The 23,177-nt window shown below is 37.2% G+C and overlaps 1 protein-coding gene across 4 annotated transcripts; it reads left to right on the forward strand.

Moving 5' to 3' along the window:
• The first annotated feature begins 241 nt into the window (after positions 1-241).
• On the forward strand, positions 242-17,078 carry SERBP1 (SERPINE1 mRNA binding protein 1). Of its 4 annotated transcripts, none has more exons than XM_081224731.1 (8): positions 242-647; positions 4,430-4,580; positions 5,067-5,207; positions 5,320-5,409; positions 6,000-6,119; positions 8,824-9,001; positions 12,360-12,533; positions 14,368-17,078. In XM_081224731.1, the coding sequence occupies exons 1-8, from the start codon at positions 335-337 to the stop codon at positions 14,422-14,424; spliced, it is 1,224 nt and encodes a 407-aa protein (XP_081080857.1). In that variant the 5' UTR covers positions 242-334; the 3' UTR covers positions 14,425-17,078. The 4 variants fall into 4 exon arrangements, with proteins under 4 accessions (XP_081080857.1, XP_081080859.1, XP_081080858.1 ...); XM_081224733.1 differs by having other exon boundaries at positions 6,045-6,119; XM_081224732.1 differs by having other exon boundaries at positions 5,338-5,409.
• Positions 17,079-23,177: the final 6,099 nt, after the last annotated feature.

Consider the following 23,177-nt stretch of genomic DNA (forward strand, 5'->3'; position numbering starts at 1 on the left):
ACTCCGCCCACCACCGCTCTTCTCCTCCCTCTGCTTGCTGCTCCACTCCCTCGGTGAGGTCCCGCCTCTGAGGCGCGCGCGAAGAGTTGTCGCGCCGTGTGTTCTGGGAATTGTAGTCCTAACGCTGGGAGCCGCCTCGGGAGAGGCGACTGCGGCCTACACACCCCATGGTGCCGCGCGGCGCTGGCCGCTCCCGGATGTGTGCCTGGCGCCGGAAGAGAAGGCGGCCCCTCTCTCTCAGCCCGGCCATCTTGTGGGAAGAGCTGAAGCAGGCGCTCTTGGCTCGGCGCGGCCCGCTGCAATCCGTGGAGGAACGCGCCGCCGAGCCACCATCATGCCTGGGCACTTACAGGAGGGCTTCGGCTGCGTGGTCACTAACCGATTCGACCAGTTATTTGACGACGAATCGGACCCCTTCGAGGTGTTGAAGGCAGCAGAGAACAAGAAAAAAGAAGCCGGCGGGGGCGGCGTTGGGGGCCCTGGGGCCAAGAGCGCAGCTCAGGCCGCAACCCAGACAAACTCCAACGCGGCGGGCAAACAGCTGCGTAAAGAGTCCCAGAAAGACCGCAAGAACCCGCTGCCCCCCAACGTCGGCGTGGTTGACAAGAAGGAGGAGACGCAGCCGCCCGTGGCGCTTAAGAAAGAAGGTAAAGCTGTGGTGGAAGGTGGGGGAGACCCGGGATGGAGGGAAGGAGCGAGGGGACTGGCTTCTGGGGCTCCGAGGGTCCGCGGGAGACTTGGCCGCCGATTTCTTCGCGTTTCCCCCGCTTGACAAAAGCCAGGTCCTGCGAAGGTATTGGGAGCGTGGTAGCCCCAAGTTCAAGCCGCCACCTGCAAGGATCCTGGAGCCACCTCTTCCCGCCTCAGGTTCTGAGCGGAGGAGCGTGGTCGGGATCCTGGGAGGCTGTTGTCTTCCCGCCGGATTCCTTGGCGGGTGAGCGCATGGGCCGAGGTTCGGGAAAGGGAGCTCCTTCTCGGAGCGTTTGTTGTTAACGGGATGGCGGGGCCTCCGCGGCTTCTTCCTGCTCAGAGCTTTCTTTCAGCCCGCTGCTCTGAGGTGCGGTTGTGTCTTTTAGGTTCCTGCCCTGCCGTCTTGTCCTAGTGTGGCGTGGGGTACCCCCGAGAAAAGCTGGGGGTCGGAGTTTCCACCTACGCCCCCCCTACGTTCGAGCCTATCGGATGTTGTGGAGCAAGGTGCTCTTTTAGGTGCCCCCTGTGCTTTATCGTTACCCCCTCGCCCGCACAACTATTGCAAACTTAATAACTTGCTGGAGTGCGTCAGGCTGTTGGGAGGGAGAGAAATTTGGCCACCCTGGATTGAGCAGAAGCGGGAATTCTGAATGAAGATTGGTGATGGCAGGAAATCCTGAAGCTCGTCCTCGGGTCACGATCTTTTTCCCCGGCCGGACCCCCCGCACGCAGTGTTTCATGTGGCGTGGCCTGGCCTGGGCCTCGTGGTGCAAAGAGTGCCGAGGCTGTCACAGCGTTAGCCGCTGCAGAGCCCTTTGGAGTGCAGCTTTTTCTCCCCATGTGCGTGAAGCATGGTCAGGATTTCACTGGCGGGCAGTAGTTGCTTCCAGGTCACTGTAAACTTCGCAGGATTGTCTTGAACTTGGTTTTTGCACTCTCACTCGTTACTGGTTTGTCTTTTGTGATGGATGAAAAAGCAAAACAGTGGGGGATTAGAAAAAGTGTACACGATACGTAGTAAGTAGGTGTAGGACTTAAGCTTTGAAGCTTAAAGGTTTCCTTTATGTGTTGAAAATTGAAATTTTGCCACGTGCTTCTGAAAGGAGTTCTCATTAGCTTTAGTCGAATTTGATAACTCAACTAATTTAAATTTAAAAAATCAAAACAATTGTGTTAGGTTTTGGTTTAGAATTTTTAGAAAATACAGAGAGAGCCTTGTGAGGCTTGGGGTGAAGAACCTAGGTGGTAAATAAAACAGTTGTATTAAAATTACAGGTTGGGGAGGGAAGCACAAGTTGGAGTATTAGAAAGCATGTATATATATACATCGTTTAGGCTAAATACTCATTCAGCTAAGTTTTATAGCAATCTGTAGCACAATGTAATCTAATTTCTATGTTAAGGAATACTGGCTTGTGTATTTATTTAAACTGCACAAGTTTACCTCCTTCATCACACTAATCCAAAGAAGGTACATGAAAAAATGGGGTCTGAAGTGTGTTCACCCCTTTTGAATGTTCGAAACATAAAGCATGGTTTAAACCCCGTCATATGTTTGATCATAAAGCCCATTTTTGAAATAAGCTCTTACCGGGAACCTAGTATTTTAAATTACAAAGTTAAAAATTTATTTCATAAATTTATGACCAGGACCGAGTTCAACATTCAGTAGTCTTTCCTTGGGAAAACTTCCATTATTAGCTATCAACATTTTCCTTAGGTCAGCATTTCAGAGCACACTTAACCTTAAATTGCATAAAACACAAGCTTATAAAAATATTGAATGAAAAAAAATCGTTTTGAGGCCTTACTACTTAGCAGTCAATTCTGGGCATTGGGGAAGGATAGACCTGTAAACAAAGTCCCTGCCTCTTGTAGTGGGATGGATTGTTAACCTGATCATGTGTTCCTTGCCTTTGAATAGAGGTCCTGACACAATCCTAGACGTGCCTTAGATGTGTGTTTGATGTTTATATTTTTTGAATTTTGTAGTTTGTCTTTTGCCGGTTTGGGGAACTTGAGAATTGACACCATCTACTCGTTTGTTTTTTTAATGTTAGAAGCCTGGAATCTAGTGAAAATCAAGAGACGCTTGCATTTTTAAATGTCAGTCATTGGGTGGATTTATTTGTAAGTGTTGTAGATTCTGTAAGCCCGATACTGGATATTGGGGTGGGGAAGCAAGCCATTGTTCAGTTGGGTGTGTGGCTTGGATATTATAAGGACTGGTTCCATAGCTCCACCCTAATACACTACCTCTGATGAAATTTATTTAAAATGCCTTGGTGTAAGATCTAAGATTTCTGGTCTATTCTGAGAGTATATGGAATGGACCTTAAAATTTCACTGAAGAGTTTGACAGTTACCGTTTGACTTTGGCTACAAGCAGCTGAACAATTGGGGGCATCCTGGAGGTGTTACACTTTCTTAGAAAGAACCAGAGTGAACCAACTTAATTTCTTGTGAAACCGATTCCTCAGGTGCTTTTTGATTTTGTCAGAAATTGTGGTTTGGGAATTAGAACATACCTAAGATATTAGTCATGAATTTAACCATCAATCTACTTATTATCTTTAAGGCTACCAGTAATGCATGTTGGTTGCCTTTTTGGTCTCTGACACTAACAGGAAAAAAGTAATGAATGAAGGGGGAAATCAGTAAATGCTTCAGTCATCACTTAGTGTCACAAGTTTCTATTTCTGTGTCTTGCTTAAAAGGGGTCCTTTTGTGTATGTGATTTTTAAAGATTCTTTGGAAAGGAAGATACTTGAAAGGGCAAACCAAAAAAATCTCCATAATAATAAAATAAGTGGACTATTTCCTGTTGGTTGCATAACAGTATGTTTTAAGTTAGGTGTGGTATGTATGTATATGTATACATATATATGTATGTAGACTGCAACAGGAGAGGAAGATGGTACTTTTTTCCTGTTAAATAGCTATTTTCAACTATAGAGAAAAAAATTTTTTAAATTTTTTATTGAAGTATAGTTGATTCACAATGTTGTATCAATTTCTGCTGTACAGTGAAATGATTCGTCGATTATACATATATACATTCTTTTTTCAAATGTATTCTTTTCCATTATGGTTTCTCACAGGATATTGAATATATCAATAGTTCCCCATGTTCTACAGTAAGACCTTGTTATCCATCAGAGATATAATCTTAAATGCCATTTGTTTTCCTTTCAGTTTTGTAATTTCATAGAATCATCAGTCTTTGTACTCTGTTGTTTTTTTCCGCCTCCAGATTATGTAAAATAAAATAATGTCTTCACTGAGGGTTTTTTGAGGGTCTTTACCTGGTGATTGTGTTGGTTTGCTTGGTTATTATTTATGAATGGCTAATGGTGTTATCTTTGGTATCTTTAAAACCAAAATGTATCACTTGCTTAAAATTTCTTTAAATTTAGAATTTTAAATTAAGAGACTGGCATCTTGAAAATTGAGAGAAATAATGGCTACCCAAATGACTTCCAGGTCAGTTATAGAGAATGCTTTAGGGGAAAAAATGATTTGGCAAACTGAATGGAAGTTTGAAACAAGTTTATTTAAATAGGAATTTTTCTGAAGTACTTTGTTACACTTTAGAGATGCCCAGTGTTAGCCTTTTTTCAGTGGAAAGTGCTAGTTAGTGGACTTAAAGAGTAATTTTTTTTTCTTTTAACAGCCTAGGCCTAATTTTTTGTGTTGCAAAAAATAATTTGCTTTCGTGGGGTTTTTTAAATCATTTTAGGAATAAGACGCGTTGGAAGAAGACCTGATCAACAACTTCAGGGTGAAGGGAAGATAATTGATAGGAGACCAGAAAGGCGACCACCTCGTGAAAGACGATTTGAAAAGCCACTTGAAGAAAAGGGTGAAGGAGGAGAATTTTCAGTTGATAGGCAAGATTGTTTCTTAATCTCTTCATGTTTTGTCAGTTTATAGAGTCACATCTTAACACAGATAAATTGAGCATAATTGCGAGGAAGCAGTGTGGCTAGTTAATTTTATCAGTTTTTCTAGCGAAATGTCTAAGTGTGTGTGTTATTCTTAGGACATTTTGGTAACGGTTTTTAGTATTCAAACTTAGATTTCTTGTAATGAAACACTTCAGTTATGAAGGTTACATGTGTTTAATTTTTATGTATATTGGTGAATAGCAGTTTTACTAGATTATAATGTGAAATGAGTAACAATGAAGAAGTATATGCATTAGTAGTAAAGTTTTAGAGAATGTCAAAGTAATTTTCTTACGTTGGGGAGTTTCCTAGTTTTGATTTCCTTTGGGATATGAGCCAGTAAATATGTTCCTGCATCTTTGAGCCTTTGAATTTCCCTTCTTCCTTTTACCAGAAACCTTAAAGTATATATTTTTTTATTTGTTACAGACCGATTATTGACCGGCCTATCCGAGGCCGTGGTGGTCTTGGAAGAGGTCGAGGAGGTCGTGGACGAGGAATGGGCCGGGGAGATGGCTTTGATTCTCGTGGCAAACGTGAATTTGATAGGCATAGTGGAAGTGATAGATCGTAAGTCTTATATTGGTTTTTATTATACTTTTATATTTGAAGCTACTTCTTTAATAAAACAAAATTTGAATTTCTAGAACTAAAGAGTATTATGTTAACTCAGTTTTGTTAGTTCTTTTTCACATTACAGTGGCCTGAAGCATGAGGACAAGCGTGGAGGTAGCGGATCTCACAACTGGGGAACTGTCAAAGATGAATTAACGTTGGTATTCTGGTTTTTTTAAATAAATACTTCTAATAAAATTGATCTTATACTTTACTAGAGGTTTGCCCATTAAATTTTTACTTGTCCCTGGGACAAGGATGGATGCTCTTATCTCAGAGCTACTTCCTTACAAGATAATGAATGCTTTTTTGGATATGTTTGGATTATAATGTGTCAAATGACCAGTTTTTCTACGTTTCAAAAATATGTGGTATTTTTCTTTTCATATGGATATATAGCTTTTATTGAAATCCTATTTTGAGGTTATTTGGATATTATGTTATTGTATGTTTCTTATTTAATAGTTCTTATTCTAGCTATTGACCCCTTTGGTGATGACAGAAATTTGAAAAGCCAGTAAGGCTTTATTTTAGAACTAACTGCTGTCATACTACTTTTTGAGTAAAGTACTTGAGCTATAACTTGGATCAGTATACATTTTTAAATTATTTTCTCTTAGTGGTCTGCTGGGGAGTAAATTTAGTAGGAAAAGACATTGGGAACGTGAGAATTTTAAAATATTTATGTGAAGACTTTCAGCTACATGTAAATGGACCTAGATGCCTTTTTTTTCTTTCTTTCCTTAGAGAGTCTCCCAAATACATTCAGAAACCAATATCTTATAATTGCAGTGACTTGGAGCAATCAAATGTGACTGAGGAAACACCTGAAGGTGAAGAACATCCAGTTGCGGACACTGAAAATAAGTAAGTGATTTGTGTGGATGGTAGCAGTAATGCTCGAGCATTGAAATGTTTGGGGTTTAACAAGAAAACAACCTGTAGGCTTAATGCTGTTATTTATTTGCTTTTTAAAAGGAGAGACTTTATTGTACTTCATTCCCTCAAATAGTGTTTAGAGGAGTGGTTTACAAATGTATATGTTGGGCTCTAATGGTTTGACAAATAGAAGCGGTTATTTCTATTTGAAGTTACCATTGTCATCTTAAAAAGATACGGAAGATACGTATTTTAGTACATCCTGTTAACCCTAAGCACAAAAATAGCCGTTTTAACCTGAGAAATACTTGGAACTCAGTTCAAAGTACTTTGGACTCTATGTAACTATACAGATTTTATTCTAATACAGTTTAAAACAAGAAAACATGACCATTTTAAAATTAGTTCCTCCATCTCCTTGAAGTTTTTTTTTTCCATCAACATAGAATTTGGAACATAGCATTATTTATTGGCTTATTTTAAAATGTGAGGAGAGCAAGCACCAGAATATGTTGTCAGTTCACTAGAAGACGGTTTTGAAATTGTTCAAGGGTGTGGGAGAGTTTTAAAGACTCAAGTTAGGGCCTCCCTGGTGGCGCAGTGGTTGAGAGTCCGCCTGCCGATGCAGGGGATACGGGTTCGTGCCCCGGTCCGGGAGGATCCCATATGCCACGGAGCTGCTGGGCCCATGAGCCATGGCCGCTGAGCCTGCGCGTCCGGAGCGTGTGCTCCGCAACGGGAGAGGCCACGACAGTGAGAGGCCCGCATACCGCAAAAAAAAAAAAAGACTCAAGTTATGCTAGTAGAAATAATTTAATGCCTTCCTCTGGTTTCCATCAATACAAGCAGAGGTTATATGCCAGGCATTTCTTTCAGTATGTGGTTTAAAGTCTTGCATTACAGATTATCTAGGTCAGTAATTCTTAATCAGGGCATAATCAAATCATTTAGGGAGGCGATGCTTTTCTAAACTTTTCTTTTTCTCCAGAAAGAATTGTTCTTACAGTGAACCACTATTAATGATTGGAAAATCATATTTTGTGGATTTGTTTGAATATTGTGGATTTGTTTGAATAAGGAATAATAATCAATTTACTATTGGAGAGAGTAGATAAAAATACATGGTGTTAAGTGATGTGTAGAACTTGGTAATATAAATTCATTTATACAAAACTATGGAGTCTTAATTTTGTGTGGTAAACAATGAAATTGTGATAGGTGAGATAGATGAACCTTACGTAACATTAAGTACTTTACAAAGCTCAACATAAATGTTCCCTTAATGAAGAGTTCATGTTTAACTCACTTTAAGAGTAATCTGACAAGATTATAACTGTTTACCAGAAGGAAAGGATGTTATTGATAGGGTATTGGAAGCAAATCCTTAGCTCAGTTCCCAGGACTAAAATTGGGGGTATTGGGTCCAAAGACCATGATGACATTAGAGCAGCCTCTAGTCTTACTACAGAATAGGGGAGAATCTGAACATAGTATTATGTCTTGCATGTGCAGGTGTAAATTTAAGAAACAGCTTTGGCTGAATTTGATTAGCTTCCTTATGTATAGTTCTAGAGCTTCTGTTTTGTCTCATTTGATCCTTACAACAATCCTTGACGGTAGGTGTGTCATGGTTTCATGATATGATAAAGGTATGCCGAGTTCTTTTCTTGGCTGTGGTACAACTTACACAGGACCTTTTTTCAGTCTTTAGTTTCTGATCTGTAAACTGACAGGGTTGGACTTTACAGTCTAGATCCCATCAATTCAGTGTAAGCTTGGTCTGGGAAGTTTTAAGATGGGATTTGTCAAACAGTAAAGAGTAGCACAGACAGGAGATATTTGAGCAAGGCTAACTGAATCACCTGCTATCTTTGGAAAGCAGTGCTCCCAAAATAGCAAACAACTTGTTTGGTGACAATTGGAAATTGAGATTAAATAGTGGATTCCTAGGCCCATGCTTTGTTTCTGTAAAAAGGGAAAGGGATAATATGTAATAGTTATAGCCTGAGAATTATATTTAAAAATAACTAATTTGGTGTTGAGCATTGAAACCAGTATTTTGTAGAAACTTCTATTATTAGTGAAACTGTAGTCTCCTTTTCATACACGGATTGGTTTGAAAGTTGGAGTATATAAAGTTACGATTTGTAGAAATTAAAGATTTGCCTTAAGTGTTAAATAAAGGATAGGGGAACAGTTCTTTTATATTCTAGAATATGAAACTTGTTGCTCATGGATATCCTAGATGATTACCTTCATATATGTTATAAATTATGTATTGTGGAAAATTATGGAAATTAAAAAATGTGTTTTAGGAGAAGTTAGGTCAACAATTTTAATCACATAGTGTAAGTTTTAAAAACAGTAGTATGGTTTTAAAAAATGTGTTCTAGGTTTGATATAGCCAATTCAAGATTGTGTTACTGATAGATGATCATTTAAGAGTTTATGAAGATGAATTATATGTTCCTTAGTTATCCACGCTTTCACTAATTCAACAAACATTGGATTCCTGGTCTCTGCCAAGTCAGATGTTAGCCACTGGGTTACAAAGAAAACTGTGATTCTCCTGTCCTTGGGTAATCTAGAAGATTACCAACCAGCCAAGGTTAACTTCCTTACTTATAATTGTAAGTTACATGATTTTATAAGCCCCCTTACCACATGTAAGACTTAAAACATTTTCACACAGGGAGAATGAAGTTGAAGAAGTAAAGGAAGAAGGCCCAAAAGAAATGACTTTGGATGAGTGGAAGGCTATTCAAAATAAGGACCGGGCAAAAGTAGAATTTAATATCCGAAAACCAAATGAAGGTGCTGATGGGCAGTGGAAGAAGGGATTTGTTCTTCATAAGTCAAAGAGTGAAGAGGTAAAATGAAGTTTTGTGGTGTTTGAAAATGTTCAGATGTCTTGAATTGCATTTACAATTTTTGTGTTAAAATTTCACGTGGGTAATCTGTTTATAAAAAAGAAAAGTTTTACATAGGATTATTTGAGGCAGATAAATTGCCCCAAGAGGAAAATAAACTGCATTATCATATAGTCTAAGAAATTATTCTTTCAAATTTGTGTAATATTTTAAAAAATCTCACCTAACTGGGAGTCATTAAGACTTGTATTAAGTTAGGCGGTTGGCATTTTTATTTGGGAAACTGTGTATGCCATATATAATATCCAGGAATCTTTAGTAAAATGGTATTATTCTTCTTTACTGAGGAGTGATGTAAAGACCAGAAAATCAATTTATGAGTTTCCTTTCCTTAGGAAACTAATGAAAATATTTGAGAAAAACGTGTGTGACTTTTGATTTGGTAGCTTCTATTTAAGCCTTGGGGCACATTCTTAGAGGAAAATCCCACTGCTGTATCCTTTTAGGGTTTGTGTAAGTATGAGATTTTAGTCACAAAGTTAAATGGAAATGTTATGAAGGCAACCTGTAATAAAAAGATTCAATAAAATCCACATTTTAATTTTCTAAACAAAAAAATAGCTCTGAAACAAACTTGGAAATATTTTTAAATAAAATAGAGGTTTGGAGATGATTTTTTAAACATTGACTTCATGAAGGTAGTATAAATGAGGATATTAAGTGTCAATTCCTGTAGGGAAGAAAAAACATCTTCCTTCATTAGAATGCTTTTGGGTTTTTTTTTGTAGTTCTTGCAGACAAAGTTGTTTTGTTTATCTGTGTAAAACAGAATTCTTTATTTAAAGAACCATGAAAGTTCACTTTGGGGAGATTGTTCATTTGAACTAATAAATTGTTCAGGTTAATGTCAAAGAGATTTACTTTGGCACCTTGGAGACAATTATTCATGACCTTTTTGGGGTCCCGATGGAACTTTTCTCCAGAATAGGACACATAGATATAAAATGTTCTGATATATTGTATCATTATTATCATTAATACCCTGAAGCCTCTTCATGCATTTTTTAGACATCAGGTTAGGTGTCCCAGCTTTAAGTATTATTTTACATTGAGCTTTTAAGAAATAACTATTACACAAGGTAATGTATATAATTAGAAAGTTTAGAAAATTATAAAATGTGAAATTGGTGATGAATAACCTTGAAATCAGGACATTTTCATTATCAAGCCACTTTTGTATGTTTGGACCCTTATAGTTATGCTGCCTTTGTGATGTATGTACATGAAATCCAGCCTTACTGGCATATATGGCCTCATCATTTGAATACAGATTGACCCCAACTTAGAACTTTTTGGTTTTTTGATTTTAAAATGGTGTGAAAACAATACACATACAGTAGAAACCATAGTTCAAATTTTGAATTTTGATCTCCCAGGCTGAATATGCAGTACTCGCTACTCTTTTGTGATGCTGGGCAGCGGCAGCGAGCTGCAGTTCCCAGTCAGCCTCCTGATCATGAGGGTAAACAACTGATACACTTAAAACCATTCTGTTTTTCACTTTCAATACTGCATTTAATAAATTATGTGAGATATTTAACAATTTATTATAAAATAGGCTTTGTGGTTTTGTGTTAGATAATTTTGCTCAACTATAGGCTAATGTAAATGTCCTGAGCACACTTAAGGTAGGCTAGGCCAAGCTGTGATGTTTGGTAAGTTAGGTGTATTAAATGTATTCTGGACTTAAAGATATTCAGGCTTTATCAGGATGCAACACCATTGTAATTTGAGGAAGATCGGTATGATAGGTCTTCAAGTTTGTTGTATACAATGCTTTAAGTACTCTTTCTCTTTTACTTATCTTCATCTTCACAACAAATATGAAGTAGTTAGGGAAAGAAAGAAACTTTGAGAAATGGAGAACTGAATTATTGACAGCTGAGACCAGAGCTCTTATTTCCTCATTGTCATACAGTGCTCTAGAAAAAAAAACTTTGTAAATTTATCCTACTAGTTAACTTGAAGGTTGGGGATGTAACCTGAACATCCAGACTTCCTCTTTATTATTATAGTAAAACCTTCAAGATGTTTTCAGTAGTATATCAACTTAAGTTGTTTTGCTTCTGTGCTCTGGAAATCTATAAATGCTTTTAATTGATAAATTGATATCATTGCAATAGCTAACGTTTAAAATCAGAGACTTAGTATATATCATTGACTTTAATTTGCTAGTGATTTTGTGGGTTTGCATTTGTGTTTTATGCTCCTTTATAATTAATATTTTAAAAAGAATCTTCTATTGCCTTTAACCTAAAGGAAGACATAAAGGGATGACATTTAATTTGGGTATTCGACGATTAAAGGAATGAAAATCTGTGTACAAATACAAAATTTATTTGTACTTAATAGGTAATTATTAACAGTTGTAATATTACAAGCTATTTAGAAAGAGTGAAATATCCCCTTCAGAAAAGAGGATTATATGTGTATTTAGAAAAATTAAAACATACTTTAAATTAGTATGAGAAGTTTCTAACTAGAAGATTAAAACCCATTCACCCCAAGCATACAAAAGAGATCAGACATTAAGCAGTGTAAGATTCTCTGGCCTTTTTTTGCAGAGTCCATTATGTAGCTTAGGATCTGGGTTTCACAAATATGATGACTTTATTTTTAAGAAGGTTCCTGTGGTAAATTGAAGGCATGGTTTTATTTGTGCACAGCTTTTCAAGGTTCCTTTCTTATGTAACGTTGTGTTTCACTTGAATTTGTAGTTCTCCAATTTATATGGAAGAACACATAGTTAAATATGAACAGAAAAGCATTTTGAGAAGTTTATGTATAATTTCTTTCCCAAGTCATAGTTGGAAGAGTATAGAGCAAAAGTTCTCTTTAAAACTTACATATTCAGTAATATCTCTAATAGAGATACATACCATCTATCCAAGTCTTCCTCAGAGGTTCACATTGGAATGCTAATCTGAAGGGCATATTTTAACTGTATTTATTCATACTTCACTGCTAAAGATGATGATTCAACAATAGGTTTGAGATGGGGCCCAGCCACTTCAATAGTTGTGATTATATCTCTAATCAAGACTTGCTAATATCATCTATAATTTAAAGTTAAGGGAATATGAAATAGAGAAAAGTGAAAGGAATTATTCCTCCTAGATTACTGTAGCTGATCCCAAAGCTTACTTATTATCTGTAGAGGTGTTTCTATATTTTTTCACACAAAGCGCAGGTTAGATTTTTGGTCTTTTTAGGAGAAAACTCATTATTTAGAAGTGTGCAACATGACTTTCCTATTAATCACCCTATTAATTTAAGTGGCCTTCACTTAAATTTTTAGGCTCATGCTGAAGACTCGGTTATGGATCATCATTTCCGGAAGCCAGCAAATGATATAACGTCTCAGCTGGAGATCAATTTTGGAGACCTTGGCCGCCCAGGACGTGGTGGCAGGGGAGGACGAGGTGGCCGTGGGCGTGGTGGACGTCCAAACCGTGGCATCAGGACTGACAAGGTAATTTTAAGGCTTCTTTTACCCTTTTTTTTTTTTTTTTTTTTTTTTTCTTTTTGGCGGTATGCGGGCCTCTCACTGTTGTGGCCTCTCCCGTTGCGGAGCACAGGCTCCGGATGCGCAGGCCCAGCGGCCATGGCTCACGGGCCCAGCCGCTCCGCGGCATATGGGATCCTCCCAGACCGGGGCACGAACCCGTATCCCCTGCATCGGCAGGCGGACTCTCAACCACTGCGCCACCAGGGAGGCCCCTTTTACCCTTTTAAGTAATTCGAGGACCTCTTTCCATAAATCACTGCCCTAGGTCCTTTTGGGGACATAAGTCGAAGAAGAAAAAGGTTGACATGCATGCCTTTAAGAAACTGCATTTTAGGTGATATTTTTTGTTTAAAGCACTTACATGACTGAATAGTGCTGCCAGTAGTTAAGTTTACCACCCTTCATCGAGTACTTACCTGGTGCCAGTTATGGTACTGTGCTAAAAAAAAAAAAAAAAAAAAAAAAAACCCACCATTTTACAGAAGATGAAATTCAGGTGAAGGGAACCAAGGTAATTCTTGGCCTTTGGTAAGGTCTGCCTGAAATGCCAAATACTTGCTTTGCCTTGACAAATCTTCACTGCTTTTTAGGGCTCAGCTTAATAAAACCTTTGTGTCCTTTGTATAATTTTGTGGCATTGACTGATTGTTTTTTGTTCATGAGAGCTGTTCTGTAAGTTGGGATTCATTTGTGTCCTATTTTCTGTAATCTCCATTGCCTTGCACTAAGTGTGACAAAAAACAAATTCTTCTGAAATATTTTGATAGAAGCCCTAGTAATTGGTAGATTTGAAATGACCTGTCGGATGCCAAAGTCCATGGTTTTAATGACTAGATATTACTAAAGTATTAGAGATAACTTGGGTTAGTTTATCGTCTCTTGTGGTCTACCTAGGAAACAACCATAATGTCCTCCTGAATTCTCAACACCTGATATGCAAATTGGGGGACCCATCTGCTTGATTGAGTCTGCCAGTGTTTGATTATAGTGGTAACTTAATATCCTAGATTTTATGGTCACCCATAACAATGTAGTGATATTTTGTTTTTATTTCTTTCTCTGTGACATGGGTTCTTTTTAAAGGCATTGTGTATATGGATCTTTTTAATACTCTTGTTTTGTAAAAATTTGTATTTTGATTGTAAATAGCCATGAATGTGCTGCTTAAATAACTGTAATTGGTTTCTTAGCCTGCTTTCACATTGATGCCATTCTTATTTAGCAAGTGGGGAAAATAAAAGGATACTGAACAACAGAGTAAGAATCCACATACATACCTTGTGTGAATCTACTTGTGTGATTTATTAGAAAAATAACCCATGCTGTTACTAGGGAATTTTCTGAGATCTTGATAGAAATTCAGGACAAGGCTCATTGCAAATATTTGTGGTCCTATTCTTTTTTTTTTTTTTCAATTGGAGTATAGTTGGTTTACAGTGTTGTGTTAGTTTCTGGTGTACAGCAAAGTGAATCAGTTATACATATATCCACTCATTTGTAGATTCTTTTCCCATATAGGTCATTACAGAGTATTGAGTAGAGTTTCCTGTGCTATACAGTAGGTCCTTATTAGTTATCTATTTTATATATAGTAGTGTATATATGTCAATCCCAATCTCTCCCCCACTGTAGTCCTATTCTGATCCATAATTTTGCCTTTCAAAAGTAAAAGCTTTGACATATTTTACTCATTGTAATAAAACTAAGTTTTTTTTAGAATTCTGTGTCTAAATGTAGACACTGGAAATATATTAATAAGATTTGAAAATCTTTAATTTTGCTTCTGTTTCTTTTTCAGTCAAGTGCTTCTGCTCCTGATGTGGATGACCCAGAGGCATTCCCAGCTCTGGCTTAACTGGATGCCATAAGACAACCCTGGTTCCTTGTGGACCCTCCTCTTTGAGGCTTGCATGCTTAAGGATCCCAAACGACTAAGAAATTTAAAAAAAAAAAAAAAAAAAGACTGTCATTCATACCATTCACACCTAAAGACTGAATTTTATCTGTTTTGAAAATGAACTTCTCCTGCTACACAGAAGTAACAATATGGTAGTCAGTTTTGTATTTAGGAAATGTATTGGTAGCGGGGATGTTTTCATAATTTTCAGAGATTATGCATTCTTCATGAATACTTTTGTATTGCTGCTTGCAAATATGCATTTCCAAACTTGAAATATAGGTGTGAACAGTGTGTACCAGTTTAAAGCTTTCACTTCATTTGTGTTTTTTAATTAAGGATTTAGATGTTCCCCCTATTACAAACTGGTTTTAAATATTGGACATAATAGCAGTTTTAATACCTGCTTTGCATTTTCACACATGGTCAACTGGGACACGTAAACGTTGATTGTCAAATTTTATGCTGTGTGGAATACTAACTACTTTATGTATTTTAACTTAGTTTTAATATTTTCATTTCTGGGGATAAGGTCTTTTTTCACTTCTCATGATAGCTGTTATATATGCTAAATCTTTATATACAGAAATATCAGTACTTGAACAAATTCAAAGCACATTGGTTTATTAACCCTTGCTCCTGCATGGTTCATTAGGTTCAATTTATAATTGAATCACAATTTCAATTACATTTACTTTTAAAATATGTCACTTTCCTGTTTTAAAAACCAATCTAGACACCTTACTGGTGAAAGTTGTTTAAGCTACTTATTGTTGATAGACACATACTGTCAAGTGAAGTAGTTTTATGGGTGTTGGGTTTTTCCTCCTCCAGTAGGGTGGGTGGAATAAGTTAATTTGGCTAATGCATAATATTTAAACTGCTGTGTAAAGTAAGTGGCCGCTCAGTATGATTTGTATGTGTGAAAGGTCCCAAATCAAAATTGTACATCCATAATCAACCCTTCAACCCTTGTTCTAAAGAAACCAAAGGGCACTGGTTAGTATGGTAAGGGGGGTGGGTATGTTAATTTTTGGAATTTGGAAAGCAGACAGCTTTACTTTATAAGGTTGGAACAGCAGCACCATCCATGAAATACAAGCCAAAAATTTTACTGTTTCTGAATTTCCTATATTGCTATTCATTTTGGTCTTAAGTTGATAGATTCCACAGAAAGTGATAAGTATCTTTTACCTCTTCCTCCGTTAGAAAATTAGGTTAATAATGGATTTCTTGATCGAGAGCATCACCACTGACTAAAACGTACATGGAGAGAATAATCAATAAACAGGCTTTCTAGGATCTTTTTTTTTAAGTCTTCTGCAACATTTATTGATAAACAGGAAAGGGGTTTTATTTACAGTTTTGAAGGTCTTTTTATCACTATTATTAGTAATTTTCTATCTATGTATGGTAATGTCCAGTTTTTAAAATACTTTATGATTTAAGACTTTAAATCATAAAATGTCTGTTTAGCTGATTAGTTCTCCCCTATACTTCTAAATGAGAAATTGTACAGTACAAGAGTTGTTCATTGGGATTAGATTTATTAACCTAGTTACCTACTAGTTTGACATCTTAGGAAGGAGGTAATTGGTTTTTTTTAATGATGGATAAACTTGTGCTGGTGTTTTGGATCTTATGATGCTGAGCATGTTCTGCACTGGTGCTAATGTTTAACATAATTTTATATTTACAAACATACCTGCTACCCAGAGGCAAGTATTAATTTAGTCCTTATGGACTATTACCCCTCTTGAGATTGCAACATACACACTCCTAAACACACTCATAAGTGTGTTTAGACTTAGAAGTATCTTAACTCATTTCTGGACATGAATGTGTTATAAACCTCCTGATTTCTAGCAACATATAAAAAAACACTGCTATTAAAAACCCATCACAAGTTCTACTCATTGTCAGCCATTGCTGGCATTCTGTCACTAGAGAATACACAGCAATATCTGGTATGTTGCAAGCTTTCAAGATAGCCTGGATTTTAAAAGTTGGTCCATTAGTTGTATCTGATGGATGTAAATTTGCCTCCTAGTTCACTTTGTGTCAAGAGCTAAAACTGTGAACCTAACTTTCTCTTATTGGTGGGTAATAACTGAAAATAAAGATTTTATTTTCATGCTCACTTCTTAAAAGTCATAAAAACAAATAGGAGCCCATTTATCGTCATGTGTTTTCTGACCTATGTGTGCACCCCCAAGGGTAATGCTCATATTTCTTTTTTTCTCCTTAAACTTAGGTTTTGTTTATGTGGGGTGTTTATTAAACTAGGCTGTCAACATTTGGGAGGGATACCTATTATAATTATTATAAAAAAGTTCTTGTAAAATGAATTTCAAGGACTGACAAGACAATTGGCATTTCTTTTTAGCAAACCATGTTTTGAGTGTGAATTTGAGTGTGAAGGTTAACCATACTGAATGTCGGGGGGTCGTTTGTTTTTTGGTGGCTGATAGAATGTTCTAATGAACTTTTATCTTGATGCTTTTAAATGGAAATAATGCCAGAGCTTATATTTTTTATTAACGCGTTTCCAGTTTGCATTGATGATTGGGATAAGGTCTCTTTTTTTTATAATTAAATGTTTTGAGACCTGTGCGGAGTTGTGAAAGATTTTAAAATGTGTCGCTAGGCACTATACGTCTAAGTTTACTCAGTTTTATTTAAAAAGTGGAGGCAGGACATATCTCGAGTTGTAAATATATTTGGGGCTTGTTGGTGTGGGTGTGGAGGGAGAATATTAAGTATTCATTTTGATTGTGTTATTTTTCGAATTGCTATAGATGGTTGTCCTGAAATAGAAAAATTTTGTTATGCCGTTAGGGAGTTGCATAGAAAGTCTGAATACGGTATATTGGATTTTTAAAATATATTTTTAAGAGCACTAGCATTATATGGAAAGAACCAACAAATAGTAAAGGGCTAAAAAAAAACTTAGAAATGTGGAGCTACTAGAACTGGAATGATTTTGACTTTAAGATCATATCAGGTATACTAATGGACATCTGTATCCCAACGTTGAAGTAATTGGTAAAGCAAATTCTCAGGCTCTCAGATGCCTGTAGTTCTCCTTTGTAAAGAAAAGAAATAAATGCTTAGAAAATAGATTCTAACGCAGACATTTGTAATTCTGCTGAGATTAACGTGTAAATAAATGTTTAGGGAGTTGGAACACTTACAAGCCACATCTCCAGGTTCACTGGAGAAAGCCCAGAACGTGATGACTAGAATGCTTTACAGTAGTAACAAGGCAGTAAAATCCCTAGTCAAAATTCAGATCTAGTAATTAGTGAGATAATCTATAAACATTGTGAAACTATCAGGTTTTATCATTGAGCTGTATGTTAAGTAGCAGCTTTCAGAAATTTGGGCTCAATGATTTTTTGCTCGACCTGGGTTTACCTATCACATGTTCTCAGCTTCAGAATCTTACTTGATCTAAGTTAGACAAATACGGAGAAGTGATTGAAATAAGTCAAGCTGAGAGAAATTCATTAGATCAGTAATATAGGGAAAGGTTGTAACCTAAAGGATAAGCTTAATTTCAGAAAGTGATTAGGATATAAATTATTAAAATCATTACTAACATTGGAAATGAGTATCATTTAAATAAGTGCTATGTCTAAGCCAGGGGTCAACAGATTTCAGCCTGTGGCCTGTTTTTGTATGGCTCCTGAGCTAAGAATGGCTTCTACATTTTAAAAGGATTAAAATTTATTCTGTAAAGATGTGTGTAGCCCACAAAGCTTAAAACATCTGGTCCTTTACAGAAGATGTTTGCTGACCCCTGATCTAAGCCATCACTCTCAGGTCAACATATAAGTTCTTAAAAAAAAAAAAAAAAAGTTTGCTTCCAGGTACAGATTAAACCACCCTACCTCCTGGGAAGTTGTGAAATGAGAAGTATTAAAAAGAATTTTTTTTTTACCCCTTACCTCTAATCAGAATAAGGGCAAGATACTTGATAGCTTCTTAGTAAAGAAGATCTTGTTATTTAAAAAATTGTTTAGCTTGCAAATTCTGAAAGCTGTTAGGAAAGTATAAATTTGCTAAAATAGTATATTTAGTACCTGATTATAGTTTTTCACATTTAGTGGCACTTACCACTTAGTGCTAAGATCCTTCTGTTGTGCTAATTTGACTTTTCCATAAGATGAGAATTATGAATATTTTGTATGGGTAAGAAAACCAATGTCTCTAACTTCATAGGTTGACTGGGGCGGGAATTAATGGCTTCTGAGGACTGCATTTCTCAGCTTAATCAGGAGGTTATCTGGGCAGAATCCAGCTTTTGTGCCACTACTTCTGTCTTAAATAACGGAGTCAGTTGTTCGCTTCTGTCTTACAAAATAACTGGAAGTCCGTTGTTTGCTTTGAAATGGAAAGAAAAGGTGAGAAACGGCCTGTTCAAGTTAGAAAATAATTTACCAAATTATATTTTTATTGGAGATGTTAATTACATAGGTAGTGTTAAATCAGTAACATTTGTCCCTTTTGTTGCCCATTGGGGAGGGTATGACAGTTCTGTTGCACTTGAATGTGTATTCTAAGTCTTGTGCTTGGAAAACATAAAAGATACTTGCTGATAACTAATCTGACAATTCTGGTTCATTATGGATTTTTAAAAACTTTACAGACAGTACCTAAAGTGATGAAAATTGCTCTGAACTGATCTTGCTGTGGCTTTATTCCTTAAATAGCTGCTTTAGTGTTACTGGTATGGAAATGTGAAAAGCAAAGGGCTAGTGAATAGGATTTTGTTATTTGGAGAACTGAGAAGTTATTTGGGAAGTAGTTTGGACAGTATTTAGACTATATACAATACATAGTATAATATACACTGTATATAGTTTACACTGTCACCTTAATTGCAATTGTAGTTGATTTCTCTTACAGATTTTAGGGCCTAGAAAGAGCTTCAATTTGAAGAAATGGCACAGGTTTTCATCTACCTAGAATGGAGATTTTGTGTAAAGTGATGCAGTTGAACTTGGTTCTTGACATTGCCCAGAATTTTGTCAGATTGGATCTCAAGTTTTTTATTAGCTGATGAATAATGTCAGAAATTATGGGAACTTTTACATGTTGAATTCGTTGTTTCACACCTTGGGTGTAATAATCTATAGTGAAATGTTCCTTTGTTTGGCAACCATACTGACAAAAGTTAGATGAGCACATGTTTAGACATGTTGTCAAAGTGCTCAGGCTGCCAGGGGTTGACTAAACACATCAACGAAGATGGTAGATTCCTCCCCACCCCTCAACACTATTTCATAGCTGAAAATGTGTAGGCTTACATGACTGGCAAAATGAACTAAACACAGAAAACCTTTCTGTTTAGAGATACAGTGGTTTGTCTTTTCTCTGGAAATTCTGAATTTCCAGTGAAGCTTCCACATTTTTTTTCCCAGTAAAAGAGGAAGACCTTTTTCCTAAAACTACAGATAATTTGGTTTCAGCTTGATCTTGTATACTTGTTTATCAAGGCTTCACGTAGGTGCTACAGTTGTAGTAGCTTCTTAAATATGCCATGGAAGACTGGATTGGATAAAACTACTTTTCATGCAGGTGTTCATTGGTCACTAATCATACGAAGAAAATCGGCATACCCAGCCACGTATATTGCGTGTGCTTCAGACCACTGTGTTTTGTTCATAACAGTATCCCTTGAAGATTGAGTGGCACTTTGTCACTGTATCGACAAAATCCAGTAGATGAAAGTGTTTAACATTGAACAGTTGGATTGGCCCACCCCCACTCAGCCCCGCATTTTGAGTCAAATGGTAGAGCTGGATGTCACGTTGACAGAAATAGAGAAGTGCTTTGGAGGCTGTATAATACCAGGTGAAAATATTTGCTTGAAGAACTTCAATAACCAGCACCTCAATTACAGCAAAGCATGGATGTTCCCCCCACCTTTTTTTCAGGATCATCAATTTCTTTCTACTTAAGGGTTACTAAACTTTAAAAATAACTGCAGGGCTTCCCTGGTGGCGCAGTGGTTGAGAGTCCGCCTGCCGATGCAGGGGACACGGGTTCGTGCCCCGGTCTGGGAAGATCCCACATGCCGCAGAGCGGCTAGGCCCGTGAGCCATGGCTGCTGAGCCTGCGCGTCCGGAGCCTGTGCTCTGCAAGGGGAGAGGCCGCAGCAGTGAGAGGCCCGCCTACCGCAAAAAAAAAAATAAATAAATAACTGCAGATTTTTAGAGGAAAAAGTTTGAAGAGTATCTGTAGCTGGAGAAATTACTGACTTAATTATCCTTTCTAGTTATTTTATCTATTTTAAGCATGTCAAAAGGGGGGGGGGGTTTCTTTTAAAAACCATCTATACCACTGCTCTGAAAGCTATCCTGCCATAGACCAGAGGGAGTCTAAAGGGAGTGTTCATGGGTATGCAAAGGAATCCAGTCATATGCAGTTGTTGAAGTGAAAGGAGAGAAAACTTAGAAAACCAGTATTTTCTACAGTATTGTGAAAAGGCAAATGGTCTTTTAACCCCCTTTGTGATGGGGTAAAGTAAGATTTCTGCTTCTAAGTGAACTCTTGTGACATCCTGTTTTCACCTTGAGAGATTTTTTTGGCTAGGGATGAGGGTCTCCAGGCTCTTTGCTTTGGATAGCACAGGAAAAACCCTCTAAGTTAACACAGGCTACATTCTCAGCTAATGTGCAGGGAGATACATAGTTGACGTTTTAGTAAGTGAATTAGATTTTGTTTCCTAAAGGAACAAGTGTTTTGTTACTAATAATTTTTATCCAATTTCAGAAGAATGTTTTTGCAGTTTTCTGAACTTGTGAAAATGTTTTCGGCTTGTGGGTGTTCTACCTTTCTGGTGAAAACCCAGGGCCTTTGAAAACAACGTAGTCTCTGAGAATCTCATAACAGCTTTTATAGTATTTCATTGGGTCCAATTACCTATGGGTAGCAAAGTATCTGAAATTGGAAAAGGAAAGGTATTATGGGCCTCACTTGACATTCTCTTGCCTAGGCAAGGCCCAGGTCTCTTGTGGAATAATTCCTTACAGTTGTGGAAATTGAAAAGTGGCCAGAATTGATGTAAAGGAACCCCAAGGTGGCACATAATAGGTTTGTATGTTTCTTGGAGATACGATTGAAATCTCGGAGCCAAATTAAGAATGGTTTTGCCACTTGTAAATAAAAGAAAGGACGATTAACAAAATGTGGAGCTAATTACCATAGAATGAAGGAAAGGCGTTTATGTTTCAACAGTTCATACAAGCAACACAATTGAGTCAAATGCAGCCCTACTTTTTACTTAAGAAATAGCCATGTTTGGAAAAAATCAGGTAAGTTGGATGGGGTTATAGTTATTTTAATTAAAGAGAGAACACACTGCTCTGGTTAATTTTCTGTTTGAAAGGCATAATGTTTTTATTCATAGTTTTAAATACTTACCAATTTCCTTAAAATAATGGACTTTCTCTGGAGTGTTATTTCCCTCCTGTGGCCTACACAGTGTGCCTTGTAGGATTTAGATTAGCTGGGTAGATAAGTTAGCAAATTCAGGAGTGCCAGATTTGTCCTGGTGTCATGCTTTTTGGGTAGATTTCTCAACCAAGAAGGCTCTAGAACTTTAGAAGTACAGAGATGCCAGTTTTTGGTTACCTAGTAACAATAGCTTCAAAGATTTTTATGGAATCACAATCAACTACAGTCGGAACCCCAATTGATATAAATTTGTGCAGTCGCACAGAAAAGAAAGTAGTTGAAAATTATGCTCTAAAACCAGACTGGTATCAGGGACTAATTGTGTGACTTTGGTTAAGTTACTTGTATCACAGTTTCCTCATCTCTAAAGTGGAGATAACACCTACCTTAAACCAGTCATGGTGAGAATCGCCTTACACCCCTTAAAAACTGCATGTATTAAGTACTGTGTTAGAGGTCATTGATCATTATTAACAATTGCTGTTAGAATGGGAATAAGGCAAAATTTGGCTTTTTATATAAACTTTGTATTTCAAAGATCCATTGCTTCAGTTATTACTCTAACATCCCCACCCCCACCCCCCCACCTAGTGTGGAAGCTGCTTTGTCTTTTCTACCCTCTGACAGGAGTATTAAGGGTGGAAGTGCCAGACAGAGGAGGTGGAGGATGAAAGACATGGGCCATAAAGAAAGCGGTTAGTGTCTGACTTTAGGACCCACTGTCTCAGGTCTTTGGAAAGAAATTGGTAATATTTTATATTTCATTGACTCTCCACTTCTAAGAGTAATGAGCCCTTGTGATGAAAGGAATGCAAAAGTGTAATTTAAAAACCTGTGGCTGGATGTAGTCACTGTTAGCATTTTGGTGTATATTTAGATTTTTTTTGTATTGCTTTATAAAAGATGATTGTATTCAGCCGTTTTAACCACTTCCATGTCAAACGTTATGTTTTTTTAAAGGCTGCATAGTATGCTTTGCATCAATTCTAAGATGCATCCCAATTTCAGGCATGTTAAAATTATGTGGAGGGGGCGGGGAAGTGTGCACCATAGCAATCAATGGCATATTACAGTTTAATTTGCATTTTTTCCCCATTCATAGCAAAGTAATGAGGTGTCCCCTAAAATTGGTGGCGTCTTAGACTCCATGAAATTCAGTGTTTCATTGTATGCGTGATTTAACCAGGACCCTACTGAAGGGCATTTATGTTCCTCTCCCCATTATAATCAATGCTGTGATACATCTT

This window comes from Mesoplodon bidens (assembly GCF_964165515.1).
Source record: "Mesoplodon bidens genome assembly, chromosome: 2".
NCBI classification, from domain to species: Eukaryota; Metazoa; Chordata; class Mammalia; order Artiodactyla; family Ziphiidae; genus Mesoplodon; species Mesoplodon bidens.

What these genes read in the sequence shown, in the direction of transcription:
- SERBP1 (XM_081224731.1), top strand. Translation starts at nt 335, where the DNA reads ATGCCTGGGCACTTACAGGAGGGCTTCGGCTGCGTGGTCACTAACCGA. An exon ending in CGTGGCGCTTAAGAAAGAAG is followed by an intron (nt 648 to 4,429) that starts GTAAAGCTGTGG and finishes AAATCATTTTAG; the next exon opens with GAATAAGACGCGTTGGAAGA. An exon ending in GGAGAATTTTCAGTTGATAG is followed by an intron (nt 4,581 to 5,066) that starts GCAAGATTGTTT and finishes TATTTGTTACAG; the next exon opens with ACCGATTATTGACCGGCCTA.